This window comes from Dermacentor albipictus, chromosome 9 (assembly GCF_038994185.2).
Source record: "Dermacentor albipictus isolate Rhodes 1998 colony chromosome 9, USDA_Dalb.pri_finalv2, whole genome shotgun sequence".
Lineage (NCBI taxonomy): Eukaryota > Metazoa > Arthropoda > Arachnida > Ixodida > Ixodidae > Dermacentor > Dermacentor albipictus.
In genome coordinates, this window is record NC_091829.1 from 73,716,466 (window position 1) to 73,735,637 (window position 19,172).

At 48.2% G+C, this 19,172-nt stretch overlaps 1 protein-coding gene across 1 annotated transcript; it reads right to left on the bottom strand.

Annotated features, from left to right (window-relative positions):
• Positions 1–300: 300 nt before the first annotated feature.
• On the bottom strand, positions 301–5,374 carry LOC139049419 (uncharacterized). The gene is made up of 2 exons (XM_070524724.1): positions 4,409–5,374; positions 301–1,994 (listed from the first exon to the last, which is right to left on the bottom strand). The coding sequence occupies exons 1-2, from the start codon at positions 5,312–5,314 to the stop codon at positions 1,926–1,928; spliced, it is 975 nt and encodes a 324-aa protein (XP_070380825.1). The 5' UTR covers positions 5,315–5,374; the 3' UTR covers positions 301–1,925.
• Between the last annotated feature and the right edge of the window lie 13,798 nt (positions 5,375–19,172).

A 19,172-nucleotide genomic window follows, 5' to 3' on the forward strand; every position in this document is an offset into this window, starting at 1 on the left:
GATTGGTCAACCTTGACTGATCAAATAGGGCACCACTGTATGTTAAATGAGGCGTACAACTCCTGCGGGACCCGCCGTGGTTGCTCAGTGGCTATGGTGTCAGACTACTGAGCACGAGGGCGCGGGATCGGATCCCCGCTACGGCGGGCGCATTTCGATGGGGGCGAAATGCGAAAACACCCGTGTACTCAGAATTAGTGCACGTTAAAGAACCCCAGGTGGTCGAAATTTCCGGAGTCCCCCACTACGGCGTGCGGTATAATCAAAGTGGTTTTGCCACGTAAAACCCCTGTCAGTCAGTCAGTCAAGAACTTTATTGAGGTCCTGAGGGGTCTAAGCCGTTGGAGATCGCACGCGGCGAGCTCCTTGGGCCGAAACCGTAGGCGACGCCCAAGTCGGGACGGGAACGTGGTGACGCTCCGCCAGTTCTTGGGCCCTCTGGACGGCCTTGAATTGCAGTTTGAGGTCCGGGCTTTTGAGGGCTTCTTCCCATTCGGGCTCACTGGAGAGAGGGCCCTCTGGTAACGCGGTACATTGCCAAAGCATGTGCGAGAGTGAGCAGTAGGGTTCTGGGCAGTCTGGGCAATTTGCCGGGATTTCTGAATTGTAGTGGCTTAATAGGCCTCGTGACGGATACGAGGCCGTTTGCAGCATTCGAAACGCGGCCGCCTGCGCGCGCTCGAGTTTGGCGTGCGGGAGCGGGTATTTCATTCTGCCTTTTCGATAGTGTGAGGTGATTTCTTGATATGTGAGTAGCGGGTCATTGAACTGAATGTCCAGCCCCTCGGAGGCCGTGGGACCGTCGCGGCGGGCAAGTTCTCGCGCACGGTCATGGGCCGTTTCATTGAGGTTGGGTTTTTGCGGGTGGATGTCCTTCCCCATGTGAGCGGGGAACCAGGAGAGGCACCGTTTGCACTCGTTTGAGCTCGCTAGTAATATATGCGCTACCTCTTTCGGTACATTGCCGCTTTCGTAAGCCCGAATTGCAGCACGCGAATCCGTGAGGACATGGGTAAATGTGGGGTCTGCCATGGCGATGGCTACGGCTATCTGTTCGGCTTTAGCGCTAGTGGTCGATTTAACCGATGCCGATGACCGTAACGTTCCGTTGCCGTCCACAACTGCTATCGCGAAAGTTGATGTATTGCCGTACTGGGCCGCGTCAACAAATGCGGTGGCTTCACGATCCGCGTCTGTGCGGTCGAGAATCGCGCGGGCGCGGGCCCGACGCCTACCCACGTTGTATAGTGGGTGGACGTTTCTGGGAAACGGTGAGACTCTGTAGTTGTCTCTAATTTCACTCGGTAGGGTAACAGCGTGTTCGAGATAGGGAGATGGGGAGACATTAGCTTCGCCTAAAATTAGTCTACCGGCTTTGGACGAGGATAGGCGGAGTATTTGCGCCAGAGTCTGAGCCTCGATCACTTCGTCGATGTTGTTGTGCATGCCTAGCTGATCAACCTTTGCTGTACTTGCTCTTTGTGGAATGCCCAAGACCTGTTTGATGCTCTTGCGCATGAGTGTGTTTAGTTTCGTCTTTTCTGTTTTCGTCCAGTTGTGGGCAGAGGCGACGTAATTAATATGGCTCATAAGGAACGCGTGGTATACGCGCAGTAGGTTATCTTCGCAGAGACCCTTCCTGCGCCCTGAGACTCTGTGGATGAGTCTGATCATATTTTCGGTTTTGGCGGTTAAGTGTTTGATCGAGTGTGCGTGGCATCCGGTGGCTTCGATTAGAAGCCCAAGAATGCGAATGTGGTCGACTCGCGGAATCTGTTGGCCGTCACTTGTATGTAGTGCGATCGGAAGTTCGTCTAGAGGAGTTAGGTATCGGACTCCTTGGCAAGACTTGCGATATAGTAAGAGTTCCGATTTCTTGGAAGATAGCTTCATTCCTGTCTCTAGTAGGTACTCCTCCGTGGCATCTAGGGCAGACTGTAATGCCTGCTCCATGTCTGCCAGGGAGCCTCCCGGGCTCCAGATGGTGATGTCATCTGCATATAGAGCGAAATTTACGTTCGGGATGTCTCGTAGTTTGTCTGCGAGTCCCTTCATCACTATGTTAAAGAGTAATGGAGAGATGACTGAGCCTTGCGGTGTTCCGACGGAACCCAGCGTGTAGCAGTCCGACTTAAGTTGTGAGACTCGCAGTCGGGCTTCTCTGTCTTTTAGGAAGGAGCGCACGTACTCCTGAAATCTCTAGCCGAGGCCGAGGCCTGCCACAGACTCCAATATGAAGCGGTGCGAGACGGTGTCGAATGCTCTCGTGATATCGAGGGCGAGGATGCCTCGAACGTCTCTTGTTTTAACGTCAAAGACCTGTCTTTTTAGGAGCAACATGACATCTTGCGTGGAAAGGTGGGGTCGAAACCCTACCATGTTGTGTGGGAGGAGTTCGTGTTCCTCAATGTAGCGTGACACTCGGTTTTGAATGACGTGCTCGGCTACTTTACCCACGCATGAGGTAAGAGAGATAGGGCGTAAATTGTCGAGGTTAAGTGGTTTGCCGGGTTTTGGGATAAGGACCACCGTGGCCGTGCGCCATTGCGTTGGTACCTCTCCTGTTTCCCACACGTGGTTGATGTCTTTAAGGAGTAGTGTAATGGCCTGGTCGTCTAAGTTACGTAAGATTCGGTTGGTTACCCCGTCGGGTCCTGAGGCCGATCTGCTGTTGAGGTTGTGTAGCGCCTCTCGAACTTCTGCTTCCGTGAAGGCAGCGTCTAGTTCGGGAGTGGTGTCGCACTTTATGCTCGGGTAATCGTTGGGGTGAGCGTCGCCTAATGGAAGGTAACGTTTGGCGATTTCTGCCAGGAAGGACTCTTCTGTTCCCCCTTTCGCTTTATGTAAGTGTAAAAGTCGGTCTAACGCGTGGCTGTGATTGTCCTTTGTTTGGCTGTCGTCTAACATGCGTTTCAGGAGGTTCCACTTACCTCCGGTCCGCATGCGGCCGTCGACCGCCGAACATAGTTCCTGCCATTGGAGTCTTGTGAGCTCCGTACAGTATTGTTCGATATCTCGGTTGAGTATCGCGATGCGTTTGCGCAGGCGTCTGTTGAGACGTTGTTTTCGCCATCGCGCAAGTATCGAGGCCTTGGCCTCGAGTAAGTGTGCGAGGTGAGGGTCAACCCTTGGGACCTCCAATTCCGTTTGTATGGTTTTCGTGGCTCTAGCTACGTCGCCCTTTATCGCAGAGAGGAGCTCTGCGAAGGAATCGTACGTGTTCGTGTCTTCCTTCCGTAACTGGCGGAAGCTATCCCAGTCTGTAAGGGTGAAAGACCGGGGTGGGGCCGCCGTGTTTGGTATTTCTGTGCGTATGACGAAGTGATCGCTGCCCAGGTTCTCTTGCGTATTCGTCCATGTGTAGTTTGCTACATTTCGGAGTAGCGTGAGGTCCGGCGTAGTATCGCGTTGTGTCGACGTACCCAATCTGGTGGGGAACCTGTGGTCCGTCACCAGGGTGAGGGACAGGTCGTCGATCGCGCGCGAGAGGTTGTTGCCGCTAGGCTTGATTGTGGGGTAACCCCACGACGGGTGGGGGGCGTTGAAGTCCCCTGCGATAATGAGCGGTGAGTTTCGTGCCAATGATGTGGCTTTAGTAAGGATCGCGTGGAAAGATTGTTTGTAGTGCGCGGGGGAGCTGTAGACGTTTAGTACAAAAATGCTTTGTTTTAGAAGTCGATTAGGTACGAGCTCGATTAGGATCGCCTCGATGCGACTGTTTTTCGGAAGGACGTTATGCACGATATGCGCGAATTTTCTATTAACGAGCGTGGCGATGCCTCTCCTGGCGTCCCCTCCTTTTTGGGAGACGGGGCTGTACCCTGAGAGCGTGAGGGTTTCACATAGGGTTTCTTGTAATAGTATTACGTGCGGCTTTTTGGGTTGAATTTTGAGGTACTGTTGCAGCGAGGATTTGCGTTTCGCGTAGCTAGCGCAATTCCACTGCCAAATTTCTAAGGTGTCCCGTGTCGTGTTAGCCATGATGGTTTTGCGGGGGATTTATTGGTGACGAGGGGTGCGTCGTCGTGTCCATCTGTTGTGGCTGACTAGCTTTGTTTTTAATTTTTATGGCGACTTTATTTTCGACCACCTCTACACGATTCGTTAGGATACGAATACTTTCTAGGTTCTCTCGCGTGAGGCGCAGAATTTCGCCTAGGGTGTCTTGCGGTGCATTACTCTCTTCTTCCGTCTCTGGGAGCGGAGGGGGCTTGCGTTTGGCTGTGCTAACTTTTACGTTTGTCTCCTGGGGTGGTGCTTGTTTGGGAGCTTTAAGGTTTTGAATCTCCTGTTTTGCGTCATTAAGCTGCGCTGTAAGCACTTGTATGGTGGCCCGGAGACCCGCTAGTTCCTGTCGTAGGGCTGTGACTATCTCGCTCTCATGCTCGGGCAATGAAGACCGCGTTACCTGTCTGGTAGATGAAACGTCCCGTTGCTGCTGCTGGTGATGTCTCCCTCGTACTCGGTCGGCCCACGTCAGTTCCGTGGGGCCGGATGTAGGGCGCCCCCTGGAGCAGGACCGGCTGCTGCGTCGTCCCCTGGAGCGGGAGCGGCTGCTGCGTAGGGCGCTGCGGCGCTCGGGTGTCGGCGTGACCGAGCGACTCCTTGTGGTCGCTACGGGAATACCCGAGGTGGCGGCCGAGTCCCTGTGACTGGCGCCGCTTGGTCCTTGGGAGCGGCTACGGCCGCGTCGGTTGCGTCTGCGGCGGCGTCTCTGTCGAACGATGTAAGGGACCTGAAACTTGCGCTTGCAGTCCTTGTCGGCGGTGGGGTGCGGTCCGCCGCACAGGGTGCAGTGAGGGGAACACTGGTGATCTTCCGCTGGAGTTTTGATGCCACACTTCCGGCACCACGTCGTACTGGGGTTAGGGCAGACATCCGCGCGGTGACCGATGTTGCCACAGTTGTAGCAAACTTCTGTGTGTCTGCGAAAGAGTGTGCATCGAACAATGCTTGCTCCGCAGTAGATGTAATTTGGTACTTGCATTCCTTGGAAAAGGATTGTCACGGCTGTGGTGTTCTTGATTCTCTTCACCTCCAAGGCGTTGGGGTTGCGTTTCGTGACGATCAGTTCTCGGAGTTGGGAGTCGTTGAGCTCGAGGTCAATGCCTCGGACTACGCCTTTGCAGGTATCATCGGGTGGCGCCGGGTATACTGCGACCCGATACGTAGTGTCTTTCATGCGAATTTGTTGCACCGTGGCGTATGCTCTTGCATTACGTTCGCTGGGGGTGCAGATGATGAAGATATTCTGAGTTACGTTGGGGCAGATGGAGTCTTCCGTGAGGTCTTGAGGAGCCAGGGCTGCCGCCATTGCCAGGGCTTGCTCAACCTGCACTGGTGTAGATTTGGCCACGTTAAGACCGTCTCGGGGTCTCACTATTATACGGAACGTGTCCCTCGGTAGCTGAGGGAGTCTCGAGGTAGCGACGAGGCGCTGGTATGCGCTGTTCGGTCCGGCGGTGCGCTCACCGTCCCTTCGTCTGCCACGAGTACTTGAACTTGCTCCTTGTGGTTGACTGGCCTTTACCTTGCGTGATTTGCGGTTATACGCCGCAATCCAGCCCGGGTCATTCGCATCTTCCGGCGATATCGTCTCACCGGGGACGATTTCCATTGCGGCAATGACTGACTTGCGGTGTTAGGCCTAGGCCTACCCGCCTTTGAACGACGAGGTTGAGAATTCGAATGCAGAAAATGTTGAGAAAGAATCCACCCACCGAAATAAATCCGGTATCCACGGAATCCGTGTAACTTGCTGCTTTCGTTGGTACACAATTCACTTCGATTTAGCGTGAATAACCTCGTGAAATCATTGATGATATCGGGAGCCGATGTTTGCACGTCCGCACCAGTCGGCGCCCCCCGTAAAACCCCTTAATTTAATTTTTTTATTTAACTTCTGCGGGGACGGTAGAGTATGTGTCTCCGGTACAAGAGGACCATGGTTCAAATCGCGGTGCCACGCTATTCTCCACCGGAAAATACAAACAAAAAAAACCATGTGTTAAGAAAATTGCACAAACAGGCCTGGAGTGCGGCCTGATCCCGGCGACCAGAACCAGTAACGCACTCTCTCACCAGAGCAGGATTGGGCACCCTGGTGCAGTACTTGGCCACAACCTCCCATATGAATACAACAATCAAACCCCGGCCCTCAGTCCCCAGCAGCCGCGCAGCAACTGACCACGGCGGCGGTCAGATCTGTGACGCTGCAGAGGTTGCTAAGAATACCTGGCTCCGGACAGGCCGCCATTGGAATCTGAACCTGGCAACGTTTAACGTTAGAACGTTATCTAGTGAGGCGAGTCTAGCAGTGTTATTGGAGGAAATAGAGGGTAGTAAATGGGATATAATAGCACTCAGTGAGGTTAGGAGGACAAAAGAAGCATATACAGTGTTAAAAAGCGGGCAGGTACTGTGCTACCGGGGCTTAGCTGAGAGACGAGAACTGGGAGTCGGATTCCTGATTAATAAGGAAATAGCTGGTAACATACAGGAATTCTATAGCATTACCGAGAGGGTGGCAGGTCTTGTTATGAAACTTAATAAGAGGTACAAATTGAAGGTGGTACAAGACTATGCCCCTACATGCAGTCATGATGACGAGGAAGTCGAAAGCGTTTATGAAGACGTGGAATTGGCGATTGGTAAAGTGAAAACAAAATACACTATACTGATGGGCGACTTCAATGCCAGGGTAGGCAAGAAGCAGGCTGGAGACAAGTCAGTGGGGGAATGCCTACGCATAGGCTCTAGGACCAGCAGAGGAGAGTTATTAGTAGAGTTTGCAGAACAGAATAATATGCGGATAATGAATACCTTTTTCCGCAAGCGGGTTAGTCGAAAGTGGACGTGGAGGAGCCCGATTGGTGAGACTAGAAATGAAACCGACTTCATACTCTGCGCGAACCCTGGCATCATAAAAGATGTAGACGTGCTCGGCAAGGTACGCTGCAGTGACCATAGGATGATAGGAAATCGAATTAGCCTAGGCTTGAGGAGGCAATGGAAGAAACTGGTACACAAGAAGCCAATCAATGAGTTAGCGGTAAGAGGGCAACTAGGGGAATGCCGCATCAAGCTATAGAAGAGGTATTCGGCTTCAACTCAGGAAGAGGACCTTAGTGTTGAAGCAATGAACGACAATCTCATGGGCATCATTAAGGAGTGCGCAGTCGGTGGTAACGCCGTTAGAACGGAAACGAGTAAGCTATCGCAGGAGACAAAAGATCTGATCAAGGAACGCCAATGTATGAAAGCCTCTAACCCTACAGCTAGAATAGAACTGGCAGAACTTTCTAAGTTAATCAACAGGCGTAAGACACCTGCCTTAAAGAAGTATAATATGGACAGAATTGAACATGCTCTCAGGAACGAAGGAAGCCTAACAGCAATGAAGAACAAAGTATGAATTGGCAAGAATATATAGAAGCCGACAATATCATTGCTGACATGTATGAGATAGTTCAAGTGGCAGAGAATTGGCAGATAGTTCAAGTGGCAGAGAAGAACAGCGGACATCAGGAACTATAATATGGATAGAATTGAACAGGCTCTCAGGAACGGAGGAAGCCTAAAAACAGCGAAGAAGAAACTAGGAATAGATGTGTGCGTTGAGAGACAAAGCCGGCAATATCGTTACTAATTTGGATCAGATGGTTCAAGTGTCTGAGGAGTTCTACAGAGATCTATACAGTACCAGTGGCACCCACGACGATCGTGGAAGAGAAAATAGCCTAGACGAATTCGAAATCCCGCAGGTAACGCCAGAAGAAGTAAAGAAAGCCTTAGGAGCTATGCAAAGGGGGAAGGCGGCTGTGGAGGATCAGGTAACAGCAGATTTGTTGAAGGATGGTGGTCAGATTGTTCTAGAGAAACTGGCCACCCTGTATACGCTATGCCTCATAACCTCGAGCGTACCGGAATCTTGGAAAAACGCTAACATAATCCTAATCCATAAGAAAGGGGACGCCAAAGACTTGAAAAATTATAGACCGATCAGCTTACTGTCCGTCGCCTACAAAGTATTTACTAAGGTAATCGCAAATAGAATCAGGCACACCTTAGACTTCTGTCAACCAAAGGACCAGACAGGATTCCGTAAAGGCTACTCAACAATAGACCATATTCACACTATCAATCAGGTGATAGAAAAATGTGCAGAATATAACCAACCCTTATACATAGCTTTTATTGATTACGAGAAAGCGTTTGATTTAGTCGAAACCTCAGCAGTCATGGAGGCGTTACGGAATCAGGGTGTAGATGAGCCATATGTAAAAATACTGGAAGATATCTATAGCGGCTCGACAATACCGTAGTCCTCCACAAATAAAGCAACAAAATCCCAATAAAGACAGGCGTGAGACAGGGACATACGATCTCTCCAATGCTATTCACCGCATGTTTAATGGAGGTATTTAGAGACCTGGAGTGGGAAGAATGGGGGATAAAAGTTGATGGAGAATACCTTAGCAACTTGCGATTCGCTGATGATATTGCCTTGCTTAGTAACTCAGGAGATCAATTGCAATGCATGCTCACTGACCTGGAGAGGCAAAGCAGAAGGGTGGGTCTGAAAATTAATCTGCAGAAAACTAAAGTAATGTTTAACAGTCTCGGAAGAGAACAGCAGTTTACGATAGGTAGCGAGGCACTGGAAGTGGTAAGGGAATACACCTACTTAGGGCAGGTAGTGTATCGGATCCCTATCATGAGACTGAAATAATCAGAAGAATAAGAATGGGCTGGGGTGCGTTTGGCAGGCATTCTCAAATCATCAACAGCAGGTTGCCACTATCCCTCAAAAGGAAAGTGTATAACAGCTGTGTGTTACCAGTACTAACATATGGGGCAGAAACCTGGAGGCTTACGAAAAGGGTTCTACTTAAATTGAGGACGACGCAACGAGCTATGGAAAGAAGAATGATCGGTGTAACGTTAAGGGATAAGAAAAGAGCAGATTGGGTGAGGCAACAAACGCGGGTAAATGACATCTTAGTTGAAATAAAGAAAAAGAAATGGACATGGGCCGGACATGTAATGAGGAGGAGAGATAACCAATGGTCATTAAGGGTTATGGACTGGATTCCAAGGGAAGGGAAGCGTAGCAGGGGGTGGCAGAAAGTTAGGTGGGCGGATGACATTAAGACGTTTGCAGGGACAACATGGCCACAATTAGTACATGACCGGAGTAGTTGGAGAAGTATGGGAGAGGCCTTTGCCCTGCAGTGGGCGTAACTAGGCTGATGATGATGATGATGATGATGATGATGATGAAGATGATGATGATGATGATGATGAAATGAAGCTGGAATGGAATGACTACGATGCTCCATGATGCAAAATTTGAGCGCCGCTCTTTAAACGTGTCGAATTCTACTGGTTCATCACTCATTGTCGAGAAAGAAAGCAGGAACACGGGAACGCGCGTCTGGTTTCGAAGCACAAGGCAGAGCATTGTTTCCATATTTCGTATCAGTGGACACACTCGCCAAGCGCTCGCTGCATGCCTTAGTAATGAGGTCACGGTACAGTACGGCCTACATCACTGTTGCCCCATGTCGTGGTCTCCTGCGGCACTCTGCTTTCTTCCACACCCTTCCGCCATGCTCTTTTCCTCCGCTTTCTGCCTCATGCTTTCGCTCTAAGTTCCACCGTTTCCATCCTCGCGCTCTCTTCGCTACTGCTGTGTTTCAACCCCCGCTTTGCTCCGCGTTCGCTCTTGCGTCCTTTGCGCTTATCGCTCCCTCGGTGAGGCCGAGGGACGCCGACGATCGCGATGCTGAGCGCACAGCAACGCGCACCTGAAGGCCGACCGACATTCAGCGTTTTTAACTCCGACAAACACTGAATGTGGGGCAGCGTTAAAGAGCGGCGTTCTAAAACGGTTGAAGCCACGAGCATGAAGATCAGACAGATGCCCTCACTGTCCATCATTCCCATACCGGCCGAATGATCGCAACGCCAGGGTTCAGTTTAGTGATTCAGGCGAAAGCCTTATGTCTCATCGGTCAGTCGCCTATGAGCGTAAATGCGGTGACGACACGAAAGGTACGAAAAGGCTACGAGGCCTCTACATATGGTGGGAGTTGAACGAACAACCTTTGGCGTTAATTATGGCTGGGAATGCTGATAATTTTGCTGGTGTCTAACCATGATCCTTTTATAGAGTCGAACTCCCGAACATTGGTGGTAATAAATGTGAGGTTAATTCAGGCACAGTTAATTAGGGCACAGCTAAGGCGCTCAAACCCAATACCTAGGGTGTAACAACTGCGTCCTTTATAATTAAGAGGCATAACTAAGCGAAGTACGCGAAGCAAAATAAGGGAGTGACTAAGCGAATGAGGAGGATGAGTAAATGAATCAAGTTGGATGTGTCGGTTATGTGTCCGTCTTTCATGTATCGGCACCTGACCATTCTCCTTGGTTTTAGGGATAACACAAGTGACCCTGTGAATTTTATTTTATGAAACCCTAAGGCCGAAACTATCGTGAGAATTTACTTGCGATGGGCGCACTGGACATCGGGGCATTTCCATCACATCATTGGCTGGAAAATAATTTACAAAAGACGTTATTGCTTTCATTACTTGGAAATGAAAATTCTGTGAGTGTACCACTTCCCAAAAAGCTACACACATTTAAGAGAATTGTCTACTGATGCGTAAGCATTGTTTGTCTCGGCTGTGAGTTCATTTTTACTTCGTTTTGCTTACCTGATTTTCCAAGCTTATGCGCGTCTGCCCAGGGTCTTTCCTGTGGCAAAGGATGCTTGGGCTCTAGTAGGCAATTGTCGGAATTTCTCGCTCCCTGCGGCTTCTTCAATGCAATCGTGCCAATGAATTGAAAATGCTGGGAACAAGCGCGTAGAGACATTGGGTCCCTCATAAAAGTCTAGTTGGCCTTTTCCTGAAATTTAAAGTTGGCCAAACCCCACATTTTCATTCTGACAACGCAAAATTTCAAGTGTCGAAATCAAAGTTCGCACGCCCCAAAATTGAAGTGCAGCGACCCCTATTAATTTGTCCCACATGCATATTTCAAATCGGGACAACCCCAATTTTCAGTTTGGCCCAATCCCAAATTTACCTTAACCCCCCTTCCAAATTTCAGTTGGTTCGTTCCTAAATTTCAGCTGGTCTATTCCCAAATTGCAGTTGCCCCAGGTTGAAATTTAAATTTAGACCATCCTACACTTCAAGTTGGCTCACCCAGAAATGTCAATTGGCCCATTTCAAATTTCAATTTGTCCCCAAGGCCAAATTTCAAGTTCACCCACTCTCAAATTTTCGTTGCTTTATCCATACTATAAACTTTCCCATGCATTTTCTTAGGACTGCATACCTACGGGTATCTTTATTTTGCTCTAAATTGTTCTACGTTGCTAAACGCTACCATTAATATGTATTCACACTATCACAACGACTAAATGTGTTAAAGTTGTAAATTGCGCGTTTTCGTACATTAATGAGGCAGTAAACTTCTCGCCTGACAGGGTTGGGGAGCTCGCCAAAACATGCTTGTGCATTAAACGTTGCTAAGGGACGGGGAACGGAGAGGCCTGAATTCGCCGAGTAAATGCGTGCGGAAGACAGCGTTTACAGAGGCACATTTTCTACGAAAGCGAAAACTTCCGCGATGAAGGTTCGCGCTGAAAACGCACGCACCGAGAGTATTCTGTCTGCAACAGCAGCAAGAAGCAACTGAGGAGGACGCGTTGGAATGCAGGCGAGGACGTCGGCGGGCAAATTGTAGGACAGCAAAAAACAACACGACAATAATTTTGTTTTCATTTACCAAAACAAGACTGGTGGTACAAACGAGTTTACGGCGGATATCATCAGTGTGCGTGGTGTATTATGGAGTGGGTCGACATCTAAACTGCAGCAGTCTTGGTTTCAAGATTGGAGTATAAGGAAGGTGTTGCAATATTTTCCACCCTGGTATAAGATTCATCGGGAATGGTTTCGAAGAATCCTATGCACTGTATGGCAATTGACCGGTGGCGAGTTTTTCTCCACTTTCCTCTGTGGCTCATGAGAACATTGAATTTTATCAGCAGATTGTCGCGTCCAGGGGGATCATAAACGCGCCACTTATGTGTTATTCTTACTGCGTTTTACTATGGCCGTTTATCTTCTCTCAGTATTTAATACTGTAATTTAAGGTGACGGCACGCCGGCTCCTGTGACTGCGCATAAATGTTGCGCCACGTTGACGGGATCGTGCGTGAAAACGATTTAAACTGTTCTTGCGGCCTCCAACAATGTATAACTTCTTTCCTAACTAGAGTTCTTAGCATTGGTCAAAAGTATCGTCAGCGTGTCAATAAACCTGTCGAAAGGACGACGAGTCCACTTTGGAGGGTGGTCTCCCGCAGAAGCGGTTGCGTTTGTTTCTTTCCGCGCAGCTGGCGAGACCACCTCCTTCACGACAACACTTCATCTGTGCCATATTCACGAGCAACGAGGCACCTGTAAGATGATGAAAGAGCATAATCGTGGCGATTGAACACGGTTTAAAATGACATAGTTTCGTTCTACGCGCGCGACTGCATGACGTGGGAACAAGCAGATGAAACGGAAGTACATATATCTTGCCATACGCCACGATGTAAAAAAAGCCAAAACAAAAAAACAATCATGCGCACATTCCGCTTGTGTGTTTCAACATTTCTGTTAACCCTAAGCGGTCTATCGAAACAACTTAGTAAACGTGTGATGGATGTCGCCTTGAATAATTTTTGAAGTCACGTGTCACTATGGGCGAGGTCACAGCGATGCCACGTACATAGGTGCACTTGCCCGATATACGTCGACTTTCTCGGTGGGAGGGCGGTTCCCGTGAAGCCAACGGCAAACAGCGTTTGCTTTGACATTTAAACACTTTGCGTGGCTTGTAATGATGCAATACTTAGCAGACGCGATCGTCAGCTTGAGTGGTATCTACTGCGCTTATCAGCTCAAGCTGGCCAGACCTGGTCAACCCGACCTTGAAGCCAATATAGTCACGCTGGCAGTAACACTTCTCCCTGGAAAGCTTACTTAATTGTACGCTTTCTTGCAGCGTGCCAGCAGCGTACTTAATTGTACGCTGCTGGCATTCATTCTTACCTACGAACGCTGTGGGTAATTTTGACGCTTTTCATTTCACCTGTGCATCCACCATAACATAACCGATGTTTTACAGCAATTCAGTCAAATGCCTTGTTTAGTTTAGCAATAAATCTGAGAAATGGTACAAAACCATGCATAAACATTGAAAAGACGGAGAGTTTGTGGGACCAGTTTTCTTCACGAGTGCAATCCCTGCTACAAACCTAAAATTTTCACCATGCATTAAATATCAAATGAGCCCCATTTTCGCTACATTCAAACTCGGTGTGACGTAGAAGTTTTCTACGACTCTGGAAAACGTGGCTGATAAACGCATTGCAACATGTTTGAGCGTTTCTTTATTTTATATATGTTTTATATACGATAACAACTTGCTTTGAAGGCTAAATTATTGGTGTGTAATCTGTATTACGTGGGTTGTGTGAGGCCTGTCTTGTGTATGAATGGAAGTAGTGTTTTGTGGAATCTGTCATCACGTATGTAGCGGTCATAGCTGATCGCGTCATTGAAAGGGGAGGCCGGCTTGCAGAAGGAGAGGACAGCGTTCCGATTGTAAGCCTGGACTTGTACAGATTAGGGGGTACGCATCTGCCTATCCATCACTGGGACTGAGCAGTCTGGGGAGGTAGCACCACCCAGTGGTAAATTCGACCAGTGTAACTTTGAGATCACAGCCGGTGTAAGGGCGACCCTTGCCCGAGGCCTCCTAAGCAAAACCTCCTCCGGCCTAGTAAGGTTAAGGGGAAGAACCATACACACAGTGGGATAAGAGCACAGGCCCAGGTAATTTTATCGTTGCTGAGACTGACGCATTTGAAACTTCGCTCAGTCTGGAAATTGGTATGTTTGATTTTATGTGCTGAAAGACAGCTTTTATTTATGCAGCACGCTACAATGAGAGACTCGGTTTGGCTTTTCCAATTTAGTGTTGTTTAACCTGTACCTTAATCCATGTACACGAGCATTTTTTCTTTCCTTTTTCTGTCTTTTTTTTCATTTTGCTCCAATCGAAAGTCGGCTGCCGTGACCGCGATTGAATGGACTCAGCAGTGAAATGCTTTAAGCACTGAGCTACCGCGGCTGGTATAACTGTAAAAAAGACTGCAACGTTCAGCTTTAGAGTTAATATAACCAACTCTAGAAGAAACGCTCGCCACAGCGCTCATGCAGAGAAATCGGGACCTGCAAGGGCGCGGCCATGTTGCAACTTTGCGACACCGCGCAGGCACCGACGGCGAGAGTCGATTCAGACGAGGCGCACAATGAACACGAAACTGAGCCTCCCATGGTGGCGCCATCTTGTTCAGGCACCTGCAAATACAGCCCTTAACGCAAGGTAAAAATGAGCTAAACGTTTCATAAATGGCCAAACGATATTTGTCGAAAATGCATGGAATGAGCTCTGCAAATTGCCCGCAAGGACGTGCTCATGTAAATTCTAGTTTTCACATGATATGTTGAATATTGTTAGCCTGACGAAAATTTCAGATAGCAACTTGGTGGTGCCTTTGCCGTTGCCACTCTTTTTCGCGAACTTGTAGCCCAATGTGGTTAGCGGTCAAAGAATTAGGATGTTATGACTTGGTGTGCGATCAAGCCACGCATTGGATGGACAATATTATATACTCCACAGAGGAAAACGAGAAGGCTAGCATATTATACAGCATTAAGGGAGATCTCAATATCAATACGCAAGCTCCAGATAATTCAGGTAATTATTATTTTATTAGAAATTGCTTGTACCTTCTATCCTTCGCGAACGAATAGAAACTTTTGCAGACATTCCAGGGCACCCATGGAGTTTTTTTTTGCCGTACAAGGAGCGCACTTTTCGTTACCCTGCGGCTCCATTGACGATGGTCACCACAGTTCACGTTCGTTAAATATACAAATTCATGCATACCTTTGGGCTTAACCGTTTAGCTATACAATCAGCGTGCTTTTCGTTATACTGTATATCGGGTCTTTCCTTCAATGCTATTCTTTATTCCTTCGTCTGGCCTTAACCGTTCCGCGATAATGTAGCGCGTTTTTCCTACAGTACTGGCTCCACTGACATTGTACTAGGTCTAGCTTTCGTCGAATACTGGACATCACAAAAATCATAGTATGGGATTTTTCGGGCCCAAACCCCTACCTGATTAGGAGGCACGCTGTAGTAGGGTACTCCGGAAATGTGGACCACCTCGTGTTTTTTAACCTTTACCAAAATCTATGTACACGGGTCTTTTCGCATTTCGCCCCCGTCGAAATGCGGCCGCCATGGCCGGTATTCGATCCCGCAACCTCGTGCTTAGCAACCCGACACAATAGCAACCACGGCGGGCGATACTGAACGTCATTGATGTTTCCGTGCTTAAAATATTTAGCATAGAGGTTAACTCCTGAGATATTTGGATTACTTTGGATGTCCGTGAAATTCGCTGGAGTCGTTCCTTTCGACATGCACATCCGCCAAATCTTTAAAACAGTGGGGTTGAGATAAATAAACGTGGTGTTTTAAGTTCCGAATGCATGTTCCGATTTTGAGGCTCGCCCTATTGGGGGACACCGGAAATGTGGACCACCAGGTGCTCTTTAACATGCACCTAAATCTAAGTAAAACGGGTGTTTTCGCATTTCACTCCCAAGAAATGCAGCGACTGTGAGCAGGGTTAAGAGTAGCACAGATATTTTTAGAAATTATTTCGTGACGTAATAGTTATGCAGAAACCCGCAAGGTGGAGAGAAGTAATTACCAAAGGGAAAATCAGACATCCACGAATCTGTAGTAATTGCAATTTATTACATCTCACGGCAGCCGTGAGATGTAATACATCTCACGACACAGAATCGTTGTCTACGCGCGCAACGGCGTTACGTTGGAACAAGCAGACGAAACGGAAGTACTTCTCTTGGCACATGGCACGAAGTGAAATAAAAACATGCGGACATTCGACGTGTATGCTTCATTATTTCTCTTAACTCTAAGTCATCTATTGAAGAAACATAGCGAACAAATAAATTATTTCGACTTGAATAATATTTGAAGACATGTGTCACTACTAGCGACGTCACAGCGCTGCCATGTACGTAGCCACCTTTGCGCGATATACGTCGACTTTCTGCCTAGAAGGGCGGTGCCCGCGAGGAGAACGGCAAACGGCGTCTCGTTTAACATTTAAGCTCTTAGCGCGACGCATAAGAAAGTAATACGTAGCAGACATGAACGTTAGCGCGCCTTGTATGCAGTGCGCTTCTTAGCTCAGTATGGTCAGACCTGGTGAGGGGCCAGTCCTTCAAGGCAATATAATATCGGGGGTAGTAATAGTTGTTCCCGGAAAGCCTGCTAAATTCTGCAGCCCCCTTCATGAAACACATTTACAAGGCTCCCGCGCTGAACGAATACGTAATTCAGTGCTAAAGCTGCGGGTAAATCGGACGCTTTTGATTTCGTCTACGCATTACCACGGCATACCTCTTCGTTTCAAGCAATAGAATCAAGTGCATTGTTTAGATCAACGATGAATTTTTGTAATGGTACAAACCATGCGTGAAATTTGGAATGAGGGACAGTCTGTGCGACCAGTTTTCTTTACAAATGTAGCCACTGCTACAAACTGAACATTTTCGCCATGCAGGAAACATCAAATGAGCCTCATTTTCGCCTCATGCAAACTCGGCGTGACGTCGAAATTTCCCAAAGCACTAAGAGACATGGTTGATAAACACCGTGTAACATGTTCTCGCACTTCATTTTTATATGTTTCTTTATTTCCATTACGAATTGCTCTTAACCCTTAATTCCTCATGTGTATGTCTGTAATATATGTGTGTTGTGAGGCTTGTGTAGTGTACTAATTGAAGCAGTGCGTTTTGTTGAATCTGTTATCAAGCACCCAGTGGTGTTAGCTGGTTGTGTCACTGTAGCGGAGGCAAGCTTGCAGTGGCATACGCGAGCATTCCGATTGTAGGCCTGGACTTGTCCATATTACGTGGTACGCATCTGCCTATCCATCACTGGGACTGAGCAGTCTGGGCATGTAGCAACCCATGGTAAATGCAACCACCTCCACTTTGAGATCACAGCTGGCGTAAGGGCCGCCCCGGTCTAAAACCTTTTAACCACAACTTCCTCCGCTCTAGTGATGTGAACGGGGAGGGAGCAGAAAGTGGCATAAGGAGCAGAGTGTGGGATAAGAGCACTTACCCACGCAATATATATAGTGACTGAGACTGACGCTTTTTAAACATTGCTCGCTCATGACATTAGAAATTGCATTGTTCGGTTTTACGCGCCGAAAGCCCGCTTTGATTATAAGGCATGCCCTAATGAGGGACTCAGAGCGACTTTACCAATTTCGGATTCTTTAAGGTGCACCCACATCCAGTTACACGCTCGTCTTTTTGTTTCTTTTTCTTTTTTCGTCTTCGTTTTCCATTTCGGTGCCGTCGAAATTCAATCGCCGTGGCCGCTATTGAATGTACGACCTTGAGCTCAGCAGTGAAAAGCTTGACGCACTAAGCGACCACGGCTTGTATCACACACAAAACAGGCTCCAACGCTCACCTATCGAGTTAACAAAAACAACTCTTGCGCCCATGCCAAGGTAAATATACCAGGTAGCGAAGCTTCCTTAGGAGCCCATACGTTCAAATCGTGGCGGTTTATCGCCGGCTCATGGGGCTTAGCGCCATCTGTATGTGGAGGGAACAATTCCGACTGAAGAAAAAATAACGTGACGCCATATGCGTTAAAAACAGAAGTGACGTCGTTTTGTTTTGGAAAGCGCGAAACTTGGTTTGTTGGCCTGCCTTTAAAGCTATGTATTCGAATTACCCGCCATTCGACTTGATGGGCGTATCGAGCATTCCGCGCCGGAAACGATGCAGGAAGAAGCCAACCGTACGGTTGTTGAAATCGCACCCCTGCAGAAAACACACTTTCTTTGGAGGCCGACGAAAGCTTTAGGTTGGAGTGCTCGTGAGGGCTTGTGTGGAGTGCTTTGGGTGATGAAGTTACCCCGCGTCACCAAATTCAGACAAACTTCGAGAAGCAAGAAAGCACAACGTGTGAGGGGGGCGTATTTCAAGAGGTGAACTTTACGAGCGCGCCTTTCTGCGCGCTTTAAGCGGTACATTGCACTAAGAGTGATCGCGGCGTCAACGCCTCCGTAATGGTGGATGCTGAAAAGAACTGTATTTTTTTTTGTAATAATAAAACTAAATAAACTTCTATGTCCTTAACTCCTCACGAATGTGTAAAATTGACCAAGAATTTTATTACGCGTTAATGAATGTAACTGTGTCTCGCTTGAATTAAAAAAACGATTTCATCTTTTCCAATGCTTGTTCCAATCACCGCCCTTGCTGATGTCGGTGACAATGTTTGCTGAATTGCTTACGCTCGAAGCTTCGCAACCTATTTGGATCGACCTTGCCCATGCATTCAAATCTACAACAGCAACACTCTTAAAACGGTTGCATCCTTTTGGGTGTGTATTTGTCCCACAACAATAATCGTCATCTGCCTTGCTGGCGTTTCCTTTCTTGAAAACTCGGCTCTGGCTACTTTCCTGTCGAGAATGCTGCGTCACACTGATAACGCGCATGCCGTTCGTGACTGGGAAGTACCGGGCTCGCAGCGTTAAAGAAAGGAAACGCGGGCAAGACCGATGACGATTATGGTTGTGGGACAAGGTACGCCCTAAAGGGTTTAAATTTTTTTAAGAGTGAAGGACGCCGCCATGTGTCTACATTGCGCCGCCGCCAACGACGAGATGCGATTCAGGTGAGGCGCGCAATCAACGTGATACTGAGCCCCTCTTCATTATGATGGCGGGATTTGACTCAGAGGCCTGCAAACGCAAAACATAAGGCACGATAAAAATAAGCGAAATGATTCATAAGTGGTCATCCAATATTTCTCCTCAATATGCAGGAGCTTTACACATTGTCCGTATGGACTGCTCGTGTAAATGCTAGTTTTGTCATCATATATCGAATATTGTGAGCCTCACAGAAATGGGAAGTAGCAACTAGACGGCAACTTTCCCTGTTGCTACTTCG

What these genes read in the sequence shown, in the direction of transcription:
- LOC139049419 (XM_070524724.1), bottom strand. Translation starts at nt 5,314, where the DNA reads ATGGCGGCAGCCCTGGCTCCTCAAGACCTCACGGAAGACTCCATCTGC. An exon ending in ACGTTTCATCTACCAGACAG is followed by an intron (nt 1,995 to 4,408) that starts GTAACGCGGTCT and finishes CTCTATATGCAG; the next exon opens with ATGACATCACCATCTGGAGC.